General features: G+C 53.6%; 1 protein-coding gene across 2 annotated transcripts in view; it reads left to right on the top strand.

Moving 5' to 3' along the window:
- The window catches only part of RIN3 (Ras and Rab interactor 3), a 115,838-nt gene extending 100,129 nt beyond the window's left edge, over window positions 1–15,709 (top strand). The window contains exons 8-10 of one of the 2 annotated variants that reach the window (XM_004739334.3): window positions 4,587–4,718; window positions 11,653–11,816; window positions 14,468–15,701. In XM_004739334.3, the coding sequence (XP_004739391.1) occupies window positions 4,587–4,718; window positions 11,653–11,816; window positions 14,468–14,782 (611 nt within the window). In that variant the 3' untranslated portion in view covers window positions 14,783–15,701. Of the gene's footprint in view, window positions 1–4,586; window positions 4,719–11,652; window positions 11,817–14,467 lie in introns of both variants that reach the window. The other variant, XM_045071081.1, reaches the window with a different exon arrangement.

Below are 15,709 nucleotides of genomic sequence, written 5' to 3'. Positions count from 1 at the left end.
ATGGAATCCTGTGTAAGAAAAAGTTGCCTTCAAGTCCTGGTTCACCGCATCCTAGCCGCGTGACCTCAGGCAAGTAGCTTACCTTCCCCGCAGCTCACTTCCCCTCCTCCGTAAAGTGGGCACAATTGAATCTAATCCACCTCACAAAGTTGTTTTAGGAATTCACTGGTGCAATGTTTATAAAATATGCTTGGCATTTTTAGAGTGTCCCGCAAATGTTGGTGCTGGGTGGGAGACAGGAGGTTGAGGCCTGTGGAAGGCAAGGAGAAGCCACGTGACTGTGGCCAGTCCCAAGGGCCTGGAATGCAGGTGACCCATTCTGAAGCCATCAGCTAGATGATGTGGCTAGAAGAGAGTAGAGTCAGTCGTGTTGGAAAGGTGTTTATGGGTCTAACTGTGGAAGGCCTTGAACATCAGGCAAAGGGATCTAGACTTGATTCTCTAAGCAGTGGGGAACCATTGATGGTTCTTGAGAAATACGGAGCGCCCCAGAGTCAGGGGCTACTTCCAGGCCTTGCATCCTGGGATTGGGGGCAGGAGCCTCCTTGACAGAAATGGGAACGTTCCCAGCAAGGGCTGGTTTCTAGGACATGATGAAACACTTGGCTCGGGCCAGGTGTGGGGAGGACTCAAAGGTCTCTGGAGAGGCCCGCCGGAGCCCGGAACCCAGCTTCCCGCTCACCTCTGCTGTGCCCCTCGCTGTGTGCTGCAGGGACAGAGGGGATGCTCACGGGTAGTTGGAGGGGCAGTCAGGGGATCAGGGGAACCCAGTAACAGGGTGGCTGAACAGAATGGGCTGTGAACCAAGGATGTGCGCCCCAAAGCCCTTCCTGATCGTTGGCCAGGATTCTCGGGAAGAGCACAGGGAGAAGAAGGAAAAACTTTGCATCCCTGCAGGGCACAGAGCCACAGTCCAGAAGGCCTCTGAGTCCCAAGCCAGAGCTGGACCCTCCTTCTTGCTGAACGTCATTACCCCCTCAAGCAGAGCTTCTCGCCCTTGGCACTGTAGACCTCTGGGGCCCAGTACGTCTTTAGGATGCAGGGCTCTCCTGGGTATCATAGGCTGCTCGGCAGCATCCCTGGCCTTGGGGCCTGGAGCACCCCCGTTCTAATGTGACCCCCAAACAGCGACTCTGGACATGACCCAGTGACTCCCGAAGGGAAACTTGGGCTGATGGTGAACTGCTGCCTGTAAGCACAGGAGCTCACCTGATCATACTCCCTGGTGAGTTATTAACACGACAGCAAGCAGAAATTGGCGTTCTAGAAGCCTGGTGAAATTCCATCAGCTCTCTGCCAGCGAGGGAGTTAGAGGTGAATCCCGAAAGGCACAGGACTGTGACCCCTCAGTTCCCATCTCATAACTCAGACCAGAGAAGACTCTCCTGTGGGCCAGGATTCTAATAATTAAATTATCAATATGAAAAACAACTTCCGGCACAAAATCTTGCTCCAGGAACCTTTAAGTTGTGTCTCAGGCTTATAAAGGTTTAGGGTGAAGCTTTCTTTCTCCAAAATAGATTCTTTTGGTGCAGGGAGGGGACAGGAACCTTGCAACAAATAACCAAGAGAGCCTCCAAACACAGAGCTGGAAGGGGGAGGAATAGATTTTTTTAGCAGGCATTTTCCAGGGAGCATGTGGGAGCCCTCTGGGTACATGTTCGTAAAGAATTCTCACCAAAATCCCATAGCATGTTGTGTGATCTGTGTCACATCATGCATGACTAGAGATCGGGTTCAGAGAGGTATAGAGGTTAGCCCGGGGTCACACAGCTGAGGCTCATGGTCTGGGTCTGACTGTATGTGTTACCAACCACTCCAGCCTGTTTATTTCACGGATGGAAAAACTGAGGCCACTTGAGAAAGCAGAACAGAGATGTCAGTAACAGCTCACTTTTCTGTAGCACTTTTCAGGTCTGGGACACATTTGTATTTTCTCCTCTTTTTTTCTTGAAAACCCTGGAAGGCCATCAGGGCTGGTGTTGCTGGCCCCATTTTGCAGATGTAGGAACAGAGTGTGGCCAGGAAGCTGGCCACAAGGCACAGGGTTCTCTGGAAAAGCAAGCAAGGACAAGTTGTGAGCCGAAGGGGCACCCCTTGGACAGACATTATCGGGCACGCCAGGGCTGTCCGGGGGTCTTGGAGGACGTGGGAGGAGAGGCTGGCCTGGTGTGTACTGTAGAGGTGTTACATGGGGATCCCACCAGAGCAGTGCTCGATTGCACCCCTCAGGGGTGCCGCAGCACCACAAGAGGGTGCCCCAGTGCCCTAAGATTGCCCCAGCTCCCTAAGAGGGTGCTGCCTGCACGGACTCAGGCAGCGGAAGAGAGGGGCTGCTGAATTCAACACAGAGTTCTCCTTTCAAAACCTCTTTCACACTGTTTCTCTTACTCCCATCTTTCTGATCCCCACGAGAATCCAGAAAAATCAGATCTTATTACCTGGCGAAGTAGCACCCAAGGAATAGAGTGGTTAGTAAGAGGGCTTAAGTGAGTGAATGAATGAATGAACTTAAAAGAATGATCAGGTGGGCCTTGGCCGAGCTGTTCTGGGGCCACTCACTGGGGGCACTTTCCACTGGGGTGTGTAGCTCGAGTTCTGGAAGTGTTAGGACACAGCCCAGACTGCTGATCTCAGCAAAACGGGGTTGATTACCCTCTCGGGTACCTGTGTCTGGTGTGACTCTGCTCCTCTCGTGGCCCTTCCTCATCCTCAGGGACGGGAGGGGAGCAGACAGGATGAGTGATGAAATTCTAACTCCTTTCCCAGAAGCGCTCACCCCGAGCCACATCTTGAGGCAACACAGTGAAAATCTAGAAGTCAACCTAAGCCCCTGTGTGGGCCAAAGGAACTTACCGATCGTGTCCCCCTTGTGAAGCTACATGGGAAATGTTTATGTTAGCCCCAAGCCTTAGAGAGATGTCTTTGGGCCCCCGAGAAACTGGTGTGTTTTCTTCTCATGGTCAATGAGAAGCAGGTAACTGATTGTGCTTTCCCCTTCACTTTGGCCACCAGGAAGCTCAACCCAAATTTGAGGCACTAAACGCGCACTTGCATGGGTCCTTGCTCATTCACATCTCTGTTTTTCCTGTGGCTTACAGTTCTTCTGGTAATTTAAGTTCTCCTGACATTTACATTTTTATTCAGATTTTACTGTTTGATCCTATGTTTGCCGACAGTCGCCCAACTCCTTTGTAAAACGTGTCAAGTAGGAATACATCTTTGACAGAACTTTAATTGCTTGGCATGTATTTGGACCGATTATTAATCTCACCCAAGACAGAAAGGGCAGCAGCCATGGTATGGATCTTTCTATAGTTCTCCTGTCACCTCCAGCTGAGTCTGGGGGCTCTGTATGGCCATTCCCCACTGTGCAAAGCTGCTCAGCCAAGCTTTCCTTCTCCCCAGTGTACTCAGAGGTATGCCAAGATGCCCACTGAGGGACTCCAGCAGATTCTGTCCTTGTAGAAATTCTTCCCCTCCGTGGCCAGCCTTTGACTTTGCATTGCCAAACAGTCAGTCTCCAGAGCCAGCCCAGAACCATGGTGGGAAGGCATCCCTCAGGCCCACCATCCTTCCCTCCTCTCTTCTCCAAGGCATCTGTTACCGTCAGATGCTCTGAGCCATGTGACCGTTTTCCACAAAAGCAGAAGTGATGGGTTATTCCTTTTCCTTTTTTTTTTTTTTTTTTAAGATTTTATTCATTTATTTGAGAGAAAGAGAGAGAGAGAGAGCACGAGCAGGGGGCGGGGAGACGGAGAAGCAGGCTCCCCACTGAGCCCGACACAGGGCTCTATCTAAGGACCCCAGGATCGTGACCTGAGCAGAAGGCAGATGCTTAACTGACCGAGCCACCCAGGTGCCCTGTGTTGGGTTATTCCTTTCAGAGGTATTTACATTTTAAAAGAACGCCCTCTGGAAAGGGCCCTACTGAACCCAGTGGAGTGAAGGCTGAATGGCAGAATTTCCAACCACGTAGTACTGGTGAAGGGAGGGCTTTCTGTTTAGCAGTTGGAAGGGGAGATGTGCGGTGAAAAGGGACAAGGAAACCTTTCAGAATACATCATTACTAGAGAGACAGCTGTTTCTGGGTGGCTCCCAGAATAAGTGTGATATGGTGAATAAGTGTGATATGAACTTGACTGTTGAATAAGCAGCAAGGAGAGGAAGGGACGCCTGGCTGGCTCTGTCGCTGGAGCGTGTGATGCTTGATCTCAGGGTGGTAAGTTCGAGCCCCACATTGGGTGTTGAAATTACTTAAAAATAAAATCTTTAAAAATGAAAAAATTAAGCAGCAAAGGGCATTGAGGGGAAAGAGCTGGGCAAGGGGGAGGGACTGGCTCCTGCCCACTCCAGGGGAGGGTGTCTCTCTCGGTTCCTTCTTCCTAAATCTGGACCGTGTCTCGGACCTCCCTGAGACGGCTGATCCCAGGTCGCCCCTGTCCTGAGTCCTGAGAAAGCAGCAAGGTTCCTCTTCCAGGGGTAACCGTCACTGCCCCAGTAAACCACTGCTCTTCCTCCGGCTGGGGAACAGCTCACACCGAGACCGTCATGCTCACCACCTTCTGCGTCCTTTCTCCTCCCAGGGAAGCCCTACGGGGCAGACGACTTCTTGCCCGTGCTCATGTACGTGCTGGCCCGCAGCAACCTCACGGAGATGCTCCTCAACGTGGAGTACATGATGGAGCTCATGGACCCCGCCCTGCAACTGGGGGAGGGTGAGTCACCAGCCCTGGTCAGGCCCTGGGCCACCGGGCTGGCCACCGAGCCTGACGCATACCACCGGCCTCAGCCAAGGCCAGGGTGCCCTACACAGCCCAATAAACCCTTCTCAGATGCCAGATTCCACAGAGCCGTGGGGAAAAGACACGGGCCCCATGTAGGTGCTGTTCTTGGGGGGGGGGGGTCACAGACAAGCAGAGGAGCTGGGCCTGTCAAGAGATCTGTCACCACTTCTTGACAAATGTTGGAATGATGGGAAGCCCAGAGAGTATGGGAGCCCCTTGCCCAGGCTGTGCAGTCAGGGAAGGCTTCCAGGAGGAGGTGATACCTGAGCTGAGCATTGAAGGGTGGATAGGAGCTAGACAGTTAAAGTGGGAAAGGCATTCTTCACAGAGGGAAAGGGAACAGCACAAAAGGTAAGCCTGAAGCAGTGGGTAGACCCATGGAAGGAGTCTGAGCAGGAAATAATGATCAGTTCTTAGACAGGGGTGGCCCTGGGAGCTATCGGCCCCTTGCTCCTTCAGCCCTGGCCAGGCCCCCCTGTCCGTGAGAGAAGCTTAATGCTATGGACAAGGAGCCCTGCACTCCCCAGTCGGATGATGGCAGAGTGGTTTGCTCCACCCCACGCTCAGTTTCCCTTCCCCTTTCGCCCTTCCCACCACTTCCCCCCACCCACTTAGCCTTGGCCACTCCTCCACCGGGAATCCCTGAAGTATGGCCCACCCAGACCTCAGCTCTGAGGAAGCCCCGAGATGTCCTGTGAGATGTCCGCCCCAAAGGGCAGAGTGAAACTCTCAGGGCCTGAGTGTCCCCTTTGGGCCCTGTGGTTCTTGAGATAAGCTGGTCTTCTTTGCATCTTGTTTGCAGTTTTAGAGTGATAGTGTGAAGAGTGTGGTTCTGTGAGTTCTTGGAAACTCAGGGGAGCGTGGAAAGCCTTGAAACTGGCTGTCACGTAGAACTTGGACGAGGGCTCTGGGACTTCTGGAACTATGTATTTCTCCTCGTTAGTTAAAAATTGTCTGCAGCCGGAACAACTTGTCTTCCAGAGAATGTAGGATTTCAGCAGAAACCAGGCTTCTTTCAGTAGGGCTGATCTGTTGCCCAGGGTATCCATCCATCCATCCCTACACACCCATCACCCACCACCCATCTCTCTCCATCCATGCACCCACCCACCCACGCGCCCACATAGCTACTCACCCATCTGTCCGTCCACCCACCCATTCATCCATCCATTCAGCACCTCCTCGGTGAGTCCCTACTGTGTGCCAGGCTCTTGGGCTCCGGTGCAAGACGGGGCAGTCAAGGCTCATAGTCTCGTGAGAATGAATGGATGCTTCATTCTGAACCCCACACTTTGGAGCCTCTACGTCAGGCCTTCATGAGACTTCCTCCTTGATTTATCTGGCCCTGAGCATGCACAGGAAAGCACCACAAGGCTGAAGGGGTGGGCAGAGACCTCCAGACAACACTGATCTGTCTTTCACGAAGGGGAACAAATAGAAGGGAACGGGAGGTAGGGAGGGTCAGGGGGCTGTGAGCAGAATTGGCTTCCTGCCCCAAACCTGGAGTACCCCGGTTCTTAGGACTAGCCCTTGAGTAGTATAGCAGTCCGTCCAGAGCTCTCAGCGGGAATATTAGCTGCTATCTTCTGGCTACCTAATTACATAGAACCTCTAAAGGGTAAAACTTCTACATGTCAAAAATTACCATAATAGAATAAGATACTAACAGTAAACTAGGGGAAAGTGTTCTACAAACTAGCACACCAAAAATTAATAGCCTTAATATGTAAAAGGCTCTTACAAATCAATAAGAAAAGCACTTAGACTCAGCAGTTACCTGGGAAAAGGCCGTATACTCATTCATTCAACAGATATTGACTGAGCTTCTAATTTACACCAGGTGACAACAGGTCTTACGAAATTTTGTTCCAGTTGGTGGAGGGAGGATGTCAGACTTCAAATATTTAAATTAAACAAATAAACCAAAGAAAACATTTCTCATCTGACGCATCTGATGGATATGGAGAAGAAATGAAGGAGGCTAGTGGGATAGCGCAGTGGGGCAGGATATGGCTCAGATGACCACGGAAGGCCCAGAGCAGAGAGCAGAGAGCACTTTTTATTTCCCGATTTTCAATTTTTCCACAGTGGGCACTGCTGCTGGTCTCCCTGCGAAGAAATCACTAACAAATCCTGTTAAAGGACTGGCCCCAAGCCCCATAGATTGTTGTAGGTTCTCAGAGACAATGTCCCCAAAAGTCCTTTGAGGGATGGAGTGAGACTATGGAGCTCTGCCATGCTCCAAGCTGGCTCATTCTCCAGCGGTGGTCAGCCACGCCCTGGCCACAGTGACTCCTACTCCATCCTCAGCCTGAGTCCTTGTGGCCAGATGGGGCTGCAGGCCAACTACAGTGCTGAGCAGGGACAGGGCAGGGACATCCTTGGCCCAACAACCCTTTCCTTATGGACTTGGACTTCCCACCACCATACTGCCATGGCCTCTCGGGATCTTCTGTTCCGAAGCCCACACAGGGTTTGGGTGAGAAAGCCAAGATCCTTAAGGCAGGAGTGCTGGTCTAGCTGGATTATGTTGAGCGTTTTTGAGACAAGCCAAGTTCAAGTAAACAAGGAAAAGTTTTAGCTCACAGTTTCTGACCCAAGTCTGCCTGAATACACTACAGCCTCTTTCAAACTGAAGGAGTCTGTCTCTGGCCCCACGGGAAGATTTCTAAGGACTCCAGGAGGTGTTTACTAGGAGTAAAGATGCAGGTGGGCTGTGTCTTTTTTTTTTTTTTTTTTAAGATTTTATTTATTTATTTGATAGACAGAAATCACAAGTAGGCAGAGAGGCAGGCAGAGAGAGAGAGGAGGAAGCAGGCTCCCCACTGAGCAGAGAGCCCCGTGCTGAACTCCATCCCAGGACCCTGGGGTCATGACCTGAGCCGAAGGCAGTAGCTTTAACCCAAGGCACTGCCTGTGGCTCCTCCCAGCAGCCCTGTACCGCCCCCAAGTGGCGACAGACCCTGCCCGTGGCAGCTGAGGTCCCCAGGACACACTTGTCACGCAGCACAAACCAGGAGGCCTCTCTGCACCTCTCTCTGTTCCTGCCTTGAGAGCCAAAGTGGGAAGTCACAGCACCCAGGACAGGCCCTGGCTTACAGGTGTTGGCCGCCTGGTAGTGAGATGGTGTGGGGGTCTCCAGCTGGGGCAGGGGCTTCAACCCGTCAAGTCTGACAGCTGGCAGGCTTCCATCTAGAAGTATCTGGGCAGAGGGACAGAGACCAGCCAGGGCTGGAGGGCAGTGTCCCCAGCTTTGCCTTCTGTCCTAGCTGGCGGGTGGCACACAGGTGCTCCATCCCCAAAGCCCCTGAGGCTCCAGTAAGAAGAAGAGGCTGCCTAGAGGGGAAGAGGAGACAGAGCGCTTGCCCTTGGTCCTCTGAGGAGATCAGAGATGCCTGGAGCAAAGGCTGGCCCTTACTTCCCTGTAAGAGGAGATCACAGGTGGATAAAAAGAGAGTTTTGCAGGCTGGATTTCCATCCCGGTTTTGCCTCTGATTGGCTGAAGACCTTGGACATGTCACTTCTCTGGCATGGGAAAGTGCACATGCCGGGGTAGATTTGGGGTTTTCAAACTCTGGGCACCCCAGCATTCTCCATTCAGTGAAAGGCTTGCCAGTCTGATTCTGTGCCCTCTGAGACCCATGTCCTTTCAGCTCGTTCTGGGTGCTGCTAATTTGGTAAAAGACCAGTGATTGGGTCCTAATTTCTTTGCAGCAGACTTATCAGGCATGGGAGATCAGGGACTTCCTATAACAAGTAGAAGTGGTCTGAATGCTGGGCGGATGGGACCCAGGCTCCCGTCTAGCCTCTCTCTGCAGCTCCCACTGCTCTAGGCACTCAAGGTCAAATGGGAGACCCGGGTAGCTCTGGGCACCTGGCTGGAGCCTGCTCAAAATCCAGACCTGTCCTAGAAGCACCCTCCTGGACATCTTTGCCCACGTTCCCTCTGCACTCTGGCTGACGGCTGGCCATGCTTTACAAATATCTTAATAGGGGTCCTGAGTTTTCTCCATCCAAGGACAACACTCCCCTAAGGGAACAACCAGCTCCCAAAATCATGGTGGGGGGGTCGCCTGCCACCTAGTGGTCCTGGTGGGTACTGCATGGCATGGCCCCAAGTCAAAGGGAAGCTGGCCACAAGAGGGTGAGATTCCCACCCTGCCGCGCCCTGCCCCCCTCATCTTTCTTTCTTAGGTCCCCTAACCACCTGCGTTATTGACACCTTAAAGCCGTGCACTTGATAGTATTCATCTCACTTACTTTTCACAGCATCCTGGGAAAAGTAAATGAGGAAACAGGCATAGAGAGGACAGTAACTCGCCAGAGATCCCACGCCTGGGAGGCACGTCAGTGAGAGAGGGATGCTGGGGACAGCCAGGTCTGGCGACCCCAGGGAAGGGTTTGGGCATAATTGGCTTTAAGCTAGACTGGAAAGGGAGACACATGAGTGGTTTTGTGGCTGGCTCTTCTCTGATAAGGGATACCAACCCCGGTTCTAGGTTAGCTTTGACATGAACATCACACCTTCCCCAGCCAGGCTGTGAACTTTTTTCCCATACTGGTGTGGAATTTGTAGTCATCCAATGTAACAGGAATGCTTGGGGCTGCGGATAACTCACGATGTAACTAATAATGGTTTAAAAGTCGGGGAGGGGGCACCTGAGTGGCTCAGTGGGTTAGGCCTCTGCCTTCGGCTCGGGTCGTGGTCTCGGGGTCTCGGGATCGAGCCCTGCTCGGCAGGGAGCCTGCTTCCCTCTCTCTATCTACCTGCATCTCTGTCTACTTGTGATCTCTGTCAAATAAATAAATAAAATCTTAAATAATAAATAATAAAAGTCAGGGAGGGGGACACCTGGGTGGCTCAGGCAGTTAGGCATCTGCCTTCAGCTCAGGTCATGATCTCGGGGTCCTGGGATCACATCGGGCTCCCAACTCAGCAGGAAGTCTGCTTCTCCCTCTCCCTGTGTGATCTTTCTCACTCTCATTCTGTCTCTAATAAATAAATAAATTTTTTTTTAAAAAAGAAAAGAAATCATAGGAGAAGCAATTGATGATGATGACAGCTTTTAGTCCTGTCATCAGGAAATCCGGGACGCACCTCTTTCCATTGTTCTTTAGGATGTGAGTCTTTGTGCCTGTCACCTCCGATCTGCAGACAGCACTGTGCCCCCGGCTCACCTCTGTGTTCCAGGCAGGAGGAAGGAGAACAGGCAAAACCCAAGACCATAGCAACCCTTTCAAAAGACTTTCCTCGAAGGTCCTCCCACCACCAAGGATTTCCACTTACGTCTAAGTAACCAGAATGGGGTCCCCTACCCTCTACTCCGAGCTGCAAGAGAGTCTGGGAAGTGAGCATTTTTAGTTAATTGTTCCTTCCCTCCCAAAAGTTGAGTTCAGTTATTCAGAAAATAAGAAAAGATGGGATTTGCTTTAGTCACTACAAGAATCAGCCTCATGTCAGAAATCCATGTCCTGGGGGTGCCTGGGGGGCTCAGTCGGTTAAGCGTCCAACTCCTGATTTCAGCTCAGGTCACAATCTCAGGCTTGTAAGATCAAACTCCTCGTCCAGCTCTGTGCTCAATGCGGAGTCTACTTACCCCTCTCCTTCCCACTCTGTCCCCCCCCCCCACTCTCTTGCAAATAAACAAATAAATAAAAAACCAAGAGGAGAAATTCTTGTCTCAGCCCCTAAAGGGCTTGGGAGGGAGCCCTGGGAAGTGGTCAGGAGGCCCGTGGAAGAGCCACATGACCTTGACCAAGCCACCCTCTATCTCTCTAAAGTGACAGGGCTCAGCAAGGTCCGTGGTTTGCAAACCTTTTTACTCAAACCCCTAGCAAGCTAAAAAAAAGTGAAATTCTAAGCATCTATGTAAATGATTGTCTTTTATCTTAAAACCTCATGTAAATTTTGCTGACTGAAGTATCTCAACTCTTAAATTACCTTTGGAAACACTTGTGAATTAACTTGAGAAGTGAAAAGGAACAGAGAAATGAAGAATTTTAATTTCTTACTTCCCTTAAATCTTTAAAAATCGTGTGTAAAAGTCTAACCATAACTAAAATTTTTCGACATCTCTTGAAAAGTATTTTTTAGACGAGGACATATATGTGTGTGTCTGTCTAGACACACACACCCAGACATACACACCCACATATCACTTTATGGTGAGAAGTCTCCCAGCCACCCCTTTCCCCAACCAAAAGACATCCACGATTATCAGTTTGTCGTGTGTCCTTTAAACTTTAAAACATTCCAGGGGCGCCTGGGTGGCTCAGTGGGTTAAAGCCTCTGCCTTCAGCTCAGGTCATGATTCCTCCTCTGTCTCTGCCTACTTCTCTGCCTACTTGTGATCTCTGTCTGTCAAATAGATAAATAAAATCTTTTTTAAAAAAAAACTTTTTTTAAACATTTCAAAACTCATTTAAAAAATAAGTTCTGGGGACGCCTGGGTGGCTCAGTTGGTTAAGCAGCTGCCTTCGGCTCAGGTCATGATCCCAGCGTCCTGGGATCGAGTCCCACATCGGGCTCCTTGCTCAGCGGGGAGCCTGCTTCTCCCTCTGTCTCTGCCTGCCATTCTGTCTGCCTGTGCTCGCTCTCTCCCCTTCTCTCTCTATCTGATAAATAAATAAAATCTTTAAAAAAAAAAATAAGTTCTGTCCTGAAGGGGAGCCAAAGACCATCTTTGGTGGGGGGGCGGTGCTGGACCTCAGGAAGCTTGTGCACGCAGGGGCACAGGTGACCTAGGAGTAGGCGTGCCTAGGCAGCGGTGGTGGGTGGAGCTTGGAGGAAGACAGTGGTGGTGGGTGGAGCCTGAAGAGGCTAGCGAGGTGGTCCCAGCTCAGCTTCCCTGCCCTGTCTCCGCAGGGTCCTACTACCTGACCACCACTTACGGGGCCCTGGAGCACATCAAGAACTACGACAAGATCACGGTGACCCGGCAGCTGAGCTTGGAGGTGCAAGACTCCATCCACCGCTGGGAGCGCCGGCGCACGCTCAACAAGGCCCGAGCCTCGCGCTCCTCCGTGCAGGTGACGCGTGGGACGCGTGGGCTGGCAGGGGGGCAGGAGACGGCGGGCAGTGTGGCAGACACCAGTCCCATGGCCCCCTAGCTCAACAAGCCTGACACCGTCTGGATGCGGGGGCAGAGTTTTAGAAGAGTATCACAGCACCATCGGTGTTTGAGTTGAGCAGACAAGACCTGAAGGGGGGATGGAGAGGGAATGAGAATTTTATCCACATTCCTTAGTGCCCGCCATGCCCGGAGATATGGACCTAGTCTTGCCAGTTCCCCGTTGGGGAGCCCATGGGCAGACCTGCAGCCTTTCCTCTTTTGTCCCTGGACAAATGCAGCAGCTGCCAGGGTCCCCTGCCCGGGTCCCCTGCCCTTAGCCTGTCTCTCCAATCCAGCCACCATTCTGCCCAGCTCTCCCTAGACACACTCAGTATTCAAGCCGTGCATGGCCAGGACTGTCATCTTCCCCCACACCCCTACACGGTATTCAGTTACCCAATCCCCCATTCCCTGAATGAGCTGAACTCAAGTCCCTGGTGCTCAGCCTCTGCCAACACTCGTCAGTTTCCCTTCCTCCATTGGCTTGGAACCACCCCCCCATCTGTCCTCCCCTCCTGCGGCCCAGGTTAGAGGCCTTCCTCTGTGCTTCTTGTGTCTGCTTCCCCCCGCAGATAGCACATATCACACTGTTTCGTGACGTATCACACTATATCACGACTGTTTAAGTTTGAAGCTGTTTCTCTGGAAGGGAGGGCCCATGGCTCACGTGTCACACCCAGGGCCTGGGACAGAATGGGATTGGGCTGTGTACAGAATGGACAGAGTTAAAACATCGAGCCAAGCAGCAAGCCATAGCTGTAAATAGCTCTGCAGTCTCACTCCCTTGGCACCCAGAACACACTGGACCTGAACCCCACCCATGGCTTTCAGGATGGCCTCTATAACAGGCAAAACCCAGGTCTGGGAGGCAAACAGCTGAAGTTCTGCACCTACCTCTGTACTAACTTGCTGTGTGACCCTGAGCCATCTCTGCCCCTCTCTCGAACTCAGTTTTACCATCAGCACAGGTGGACTGGGGACCAGATGAGCTCTGCCTCCCCAATACTTGTTCTAGGCTACCGAGATGAGGTCTCCCCTCCTCTAATCAGTGGTGTCTTGATAATGTTAATAACTGGTTGTCTGGGGAGAAAAAAAAGAAGCTCGATCCCTTGTCAATTTCCATGGTGGAAATAACTCGCACTCCGGCCAATTTCAAGCTACCAACATGGCATCGGTGAACTTGAGATTAGGAAGAGATAGACCCGATTGGCTTTCTCGGGCTGGTTAGGAGCAGCCCCCAGACCACCACCACTCCCCATCCTCTCCTGAGACGCACATCTCTCCACTGTGACAACACGAGCACTCCTGATCCAAGCCTGACCACGGGACTCCTTACTTCTTGCTTCTACTTTGTATGTTCCCAATGCTAAGCCAAGCAGAGCATCAGTGCCCGTCACTGAGGAGGTCAAACTTATGAGAGAGGCCTGGGATGGGGGACGAAGAACCCCCTCAGTGCGATCTCTGGGGTCTGGGGAGGACACCACTCTGTAGCTATAATTATAATCACTCTGAAGTGGTGATTGTGGCCATCCTCATGCTCAACATGGCCCCAGACAGCTGTGCTGTTACCAGCCTTCCACAAGGGGGCAGCCCCGCGCACACGGCCTCCCACCTGCCTTCAAGGTGCGACAAGGACTTCAAAGGCACTGCTTTACTCTGTCGGCTTCCTCACAGCCAAGGTGTAAGGACTCGCATTATCCCAGTTTACAGTTGAGGAAGTGGAGGCTCAGGGAGTTCAGGATCACACAGGGGGAGCAGATTAAAGCCAGGCAAGAACTCGATGGCCCCACCTTCCGCCATACGGCCCTCCCTCTGGAGCTGATGGAGGAAGGTGGAGATGCTGTTTAGGTTTGCGCTAGTGTTCCCAGACCCAACCCCGCAGGCATCGCCTCACCCCTGCCCGCCTAGGTCCTGCAGTTCCCCTCTCCATCCACCCTAAACCCTCCTTCAGGCCCAGCGCCCCTTCCCCTTTCTCTAAGCCCCTCGCCCCTCCTCCTTGGAGCCCCCACTGCCATCCCCAAGCTTCTCCAGCCTCCAGGGCCAAACTGGTTCCGTCAGCCTTAGCACCGTGGGCTGCTGGGCCTGGGGTCTGCACATTCGATTTTACTTATGCAGCCTCAGTGCCTCAGCTCTGGGCCTGGGGTCGGGACGCGAGATTGGGGAACGTGGGGAGGAATTGTTGAGGAAGTGGGTGACGGATGAATAATGACGGCGAGGCCGCCGGCTGGCCACCAGGGGAGGTCTCGCTCCTCGTGGCTGAGACGCATCCCTGCAGACTCACCCGGCCAGGTCCAAGCGTCTAGAGGCGAGGCTCAGAGACAGAAGGACGGGGGCCGTGGGTCACACAGCGGGGTCAGCCGCAGCGTCCCCGACTGCCAACCCCACGACCGCTCCCCCAGTCCTCCTCTGTGCATAGAGAAGAGCCGGGGCTCACGGCAATGGACTTGTCCAAGGCCACTCGGCTCCAGCACCCTGTGCCAGCTCCCCAGGGTCGGGTGCGGGAGAGACGCACGCCTGGGGTCCCTGGGCCCCGCGGCTGACGCCAGCCCCCTCCGCCCCGCCCCGCAGGACTTCATCTGCGTGTCGTACCTGGAGCCCGATCGACAGTCACGGACGCTGGCGTCGCGGGCTGACACGCCGGCCGAGGCGCTGTGCGCGCAGTGCGCCGAGAAGTTCGAGGTGCTGCAGCCGCAGGACCACCGGCTCTTCGTGCTGGTGGACGGGCGCTGCTTCCAGCTGGCGGACGAGGCGCTGCCGCACCGCATCAAGGGCTACCTGCTGCGGAGCGAGCCCAAGCGTGACTTCCACTTCGTGTACCGGCCCCTCGACGGCGGCGGTGGCGGCCCGCCCTGCCTTGTGGTGCGGGAGCCCAACTTCCTGTGAGGCCCGGCGTCCCTGGCCCCTGGGGGGCAGCGTGTAAAGACTGGCCGGCGGGAAAGGGGGCAGACCTGGCTCCCCTGCCCCCCACCCCACCCCGCCAGCGCTCGCCTGCGGCGGGGGGGGGGCTCCTCCATCTGAACACACACTCCCAGGGGGGATGGGATGGATGGGATGCCCAGGTGTCACGCTTGCTTGCAGCATACTGAGTGTGCCTAGACCAACACGGCTGAAGAGTTGAGCCTATGAAGCATGAAGGCCGAGTGTTTCATGAAGAAGAGACAGAGCACGGAGAGGCCAAGTTCTTCCTTAGACAGGAAATGAGACTCAGAGAGGGAAGGGACTCTCCCGCCAGCCGCAGCAAACAGAGCCGCGCCTGACCCTGTCCCTTCTGTTGCTCCCCCGTGCCCCCCACTCGGTGGTTCCCTGGGAGGGCGTACTTTCCCCCAGGACTGCCCTTCGGAGGGGCGGCCTGGCCGTAGCTGCCCAGCGTGCCCCCTGGGGTGGAGCTGGCCTGTTTGGGACCCTCCCAGCATCTCAGGAGCATCTCTCAGGGTGTGTGTTGAGACAAGCCTCCCGTCCAGACACTGGAGACTGTCCTCAGCTGCCAGTGCCCATAGCTGCCCACCCCCCCCCCTCCCTCCGCCGTTTCTGAGCCCCTCCCGCTCCAGGACCACCCAGCGAAGCCAGCTTGGCACCTGCAGGGACAAGCCCAGCTTCAGCCACCAGGGAACACTGATGGGGCCCTCTCTTGGTGGACACACCCCCCCGGGGCTGTGGCGGTGGGGCAAGGGATGCTGTGTGTGGGGAGAATTTAATAAATGCCCTTTAAAAAAATGTCCTTTCTTTTCCTCAAAAGGTTAGATCTCTGCTCATCTAGCCAGAAGCCCCCATGAATGCCTAACTCCTTTCCAAGGTGGGGCTCAAAAGGCC

Source organism: Mustela putorius, unplaced genomic scaffold (assembly GCF_011764305.1).
Source record: "Mustela putorius furo isolate JIRA1106 unplaced genomic scaffold, ASM1176430v1.1 tig00000129_pilon_pilon_pilon, whole genome shotgun sequence".
NCBI lineage: Eukaryota > Metazoa > Chordata > Mammalia > Carnivora > Mustelidae > Mustela > Mustela putorius.
This window is presented reverse-complemented; position numbering and strand designations above follow the sequence as displayed.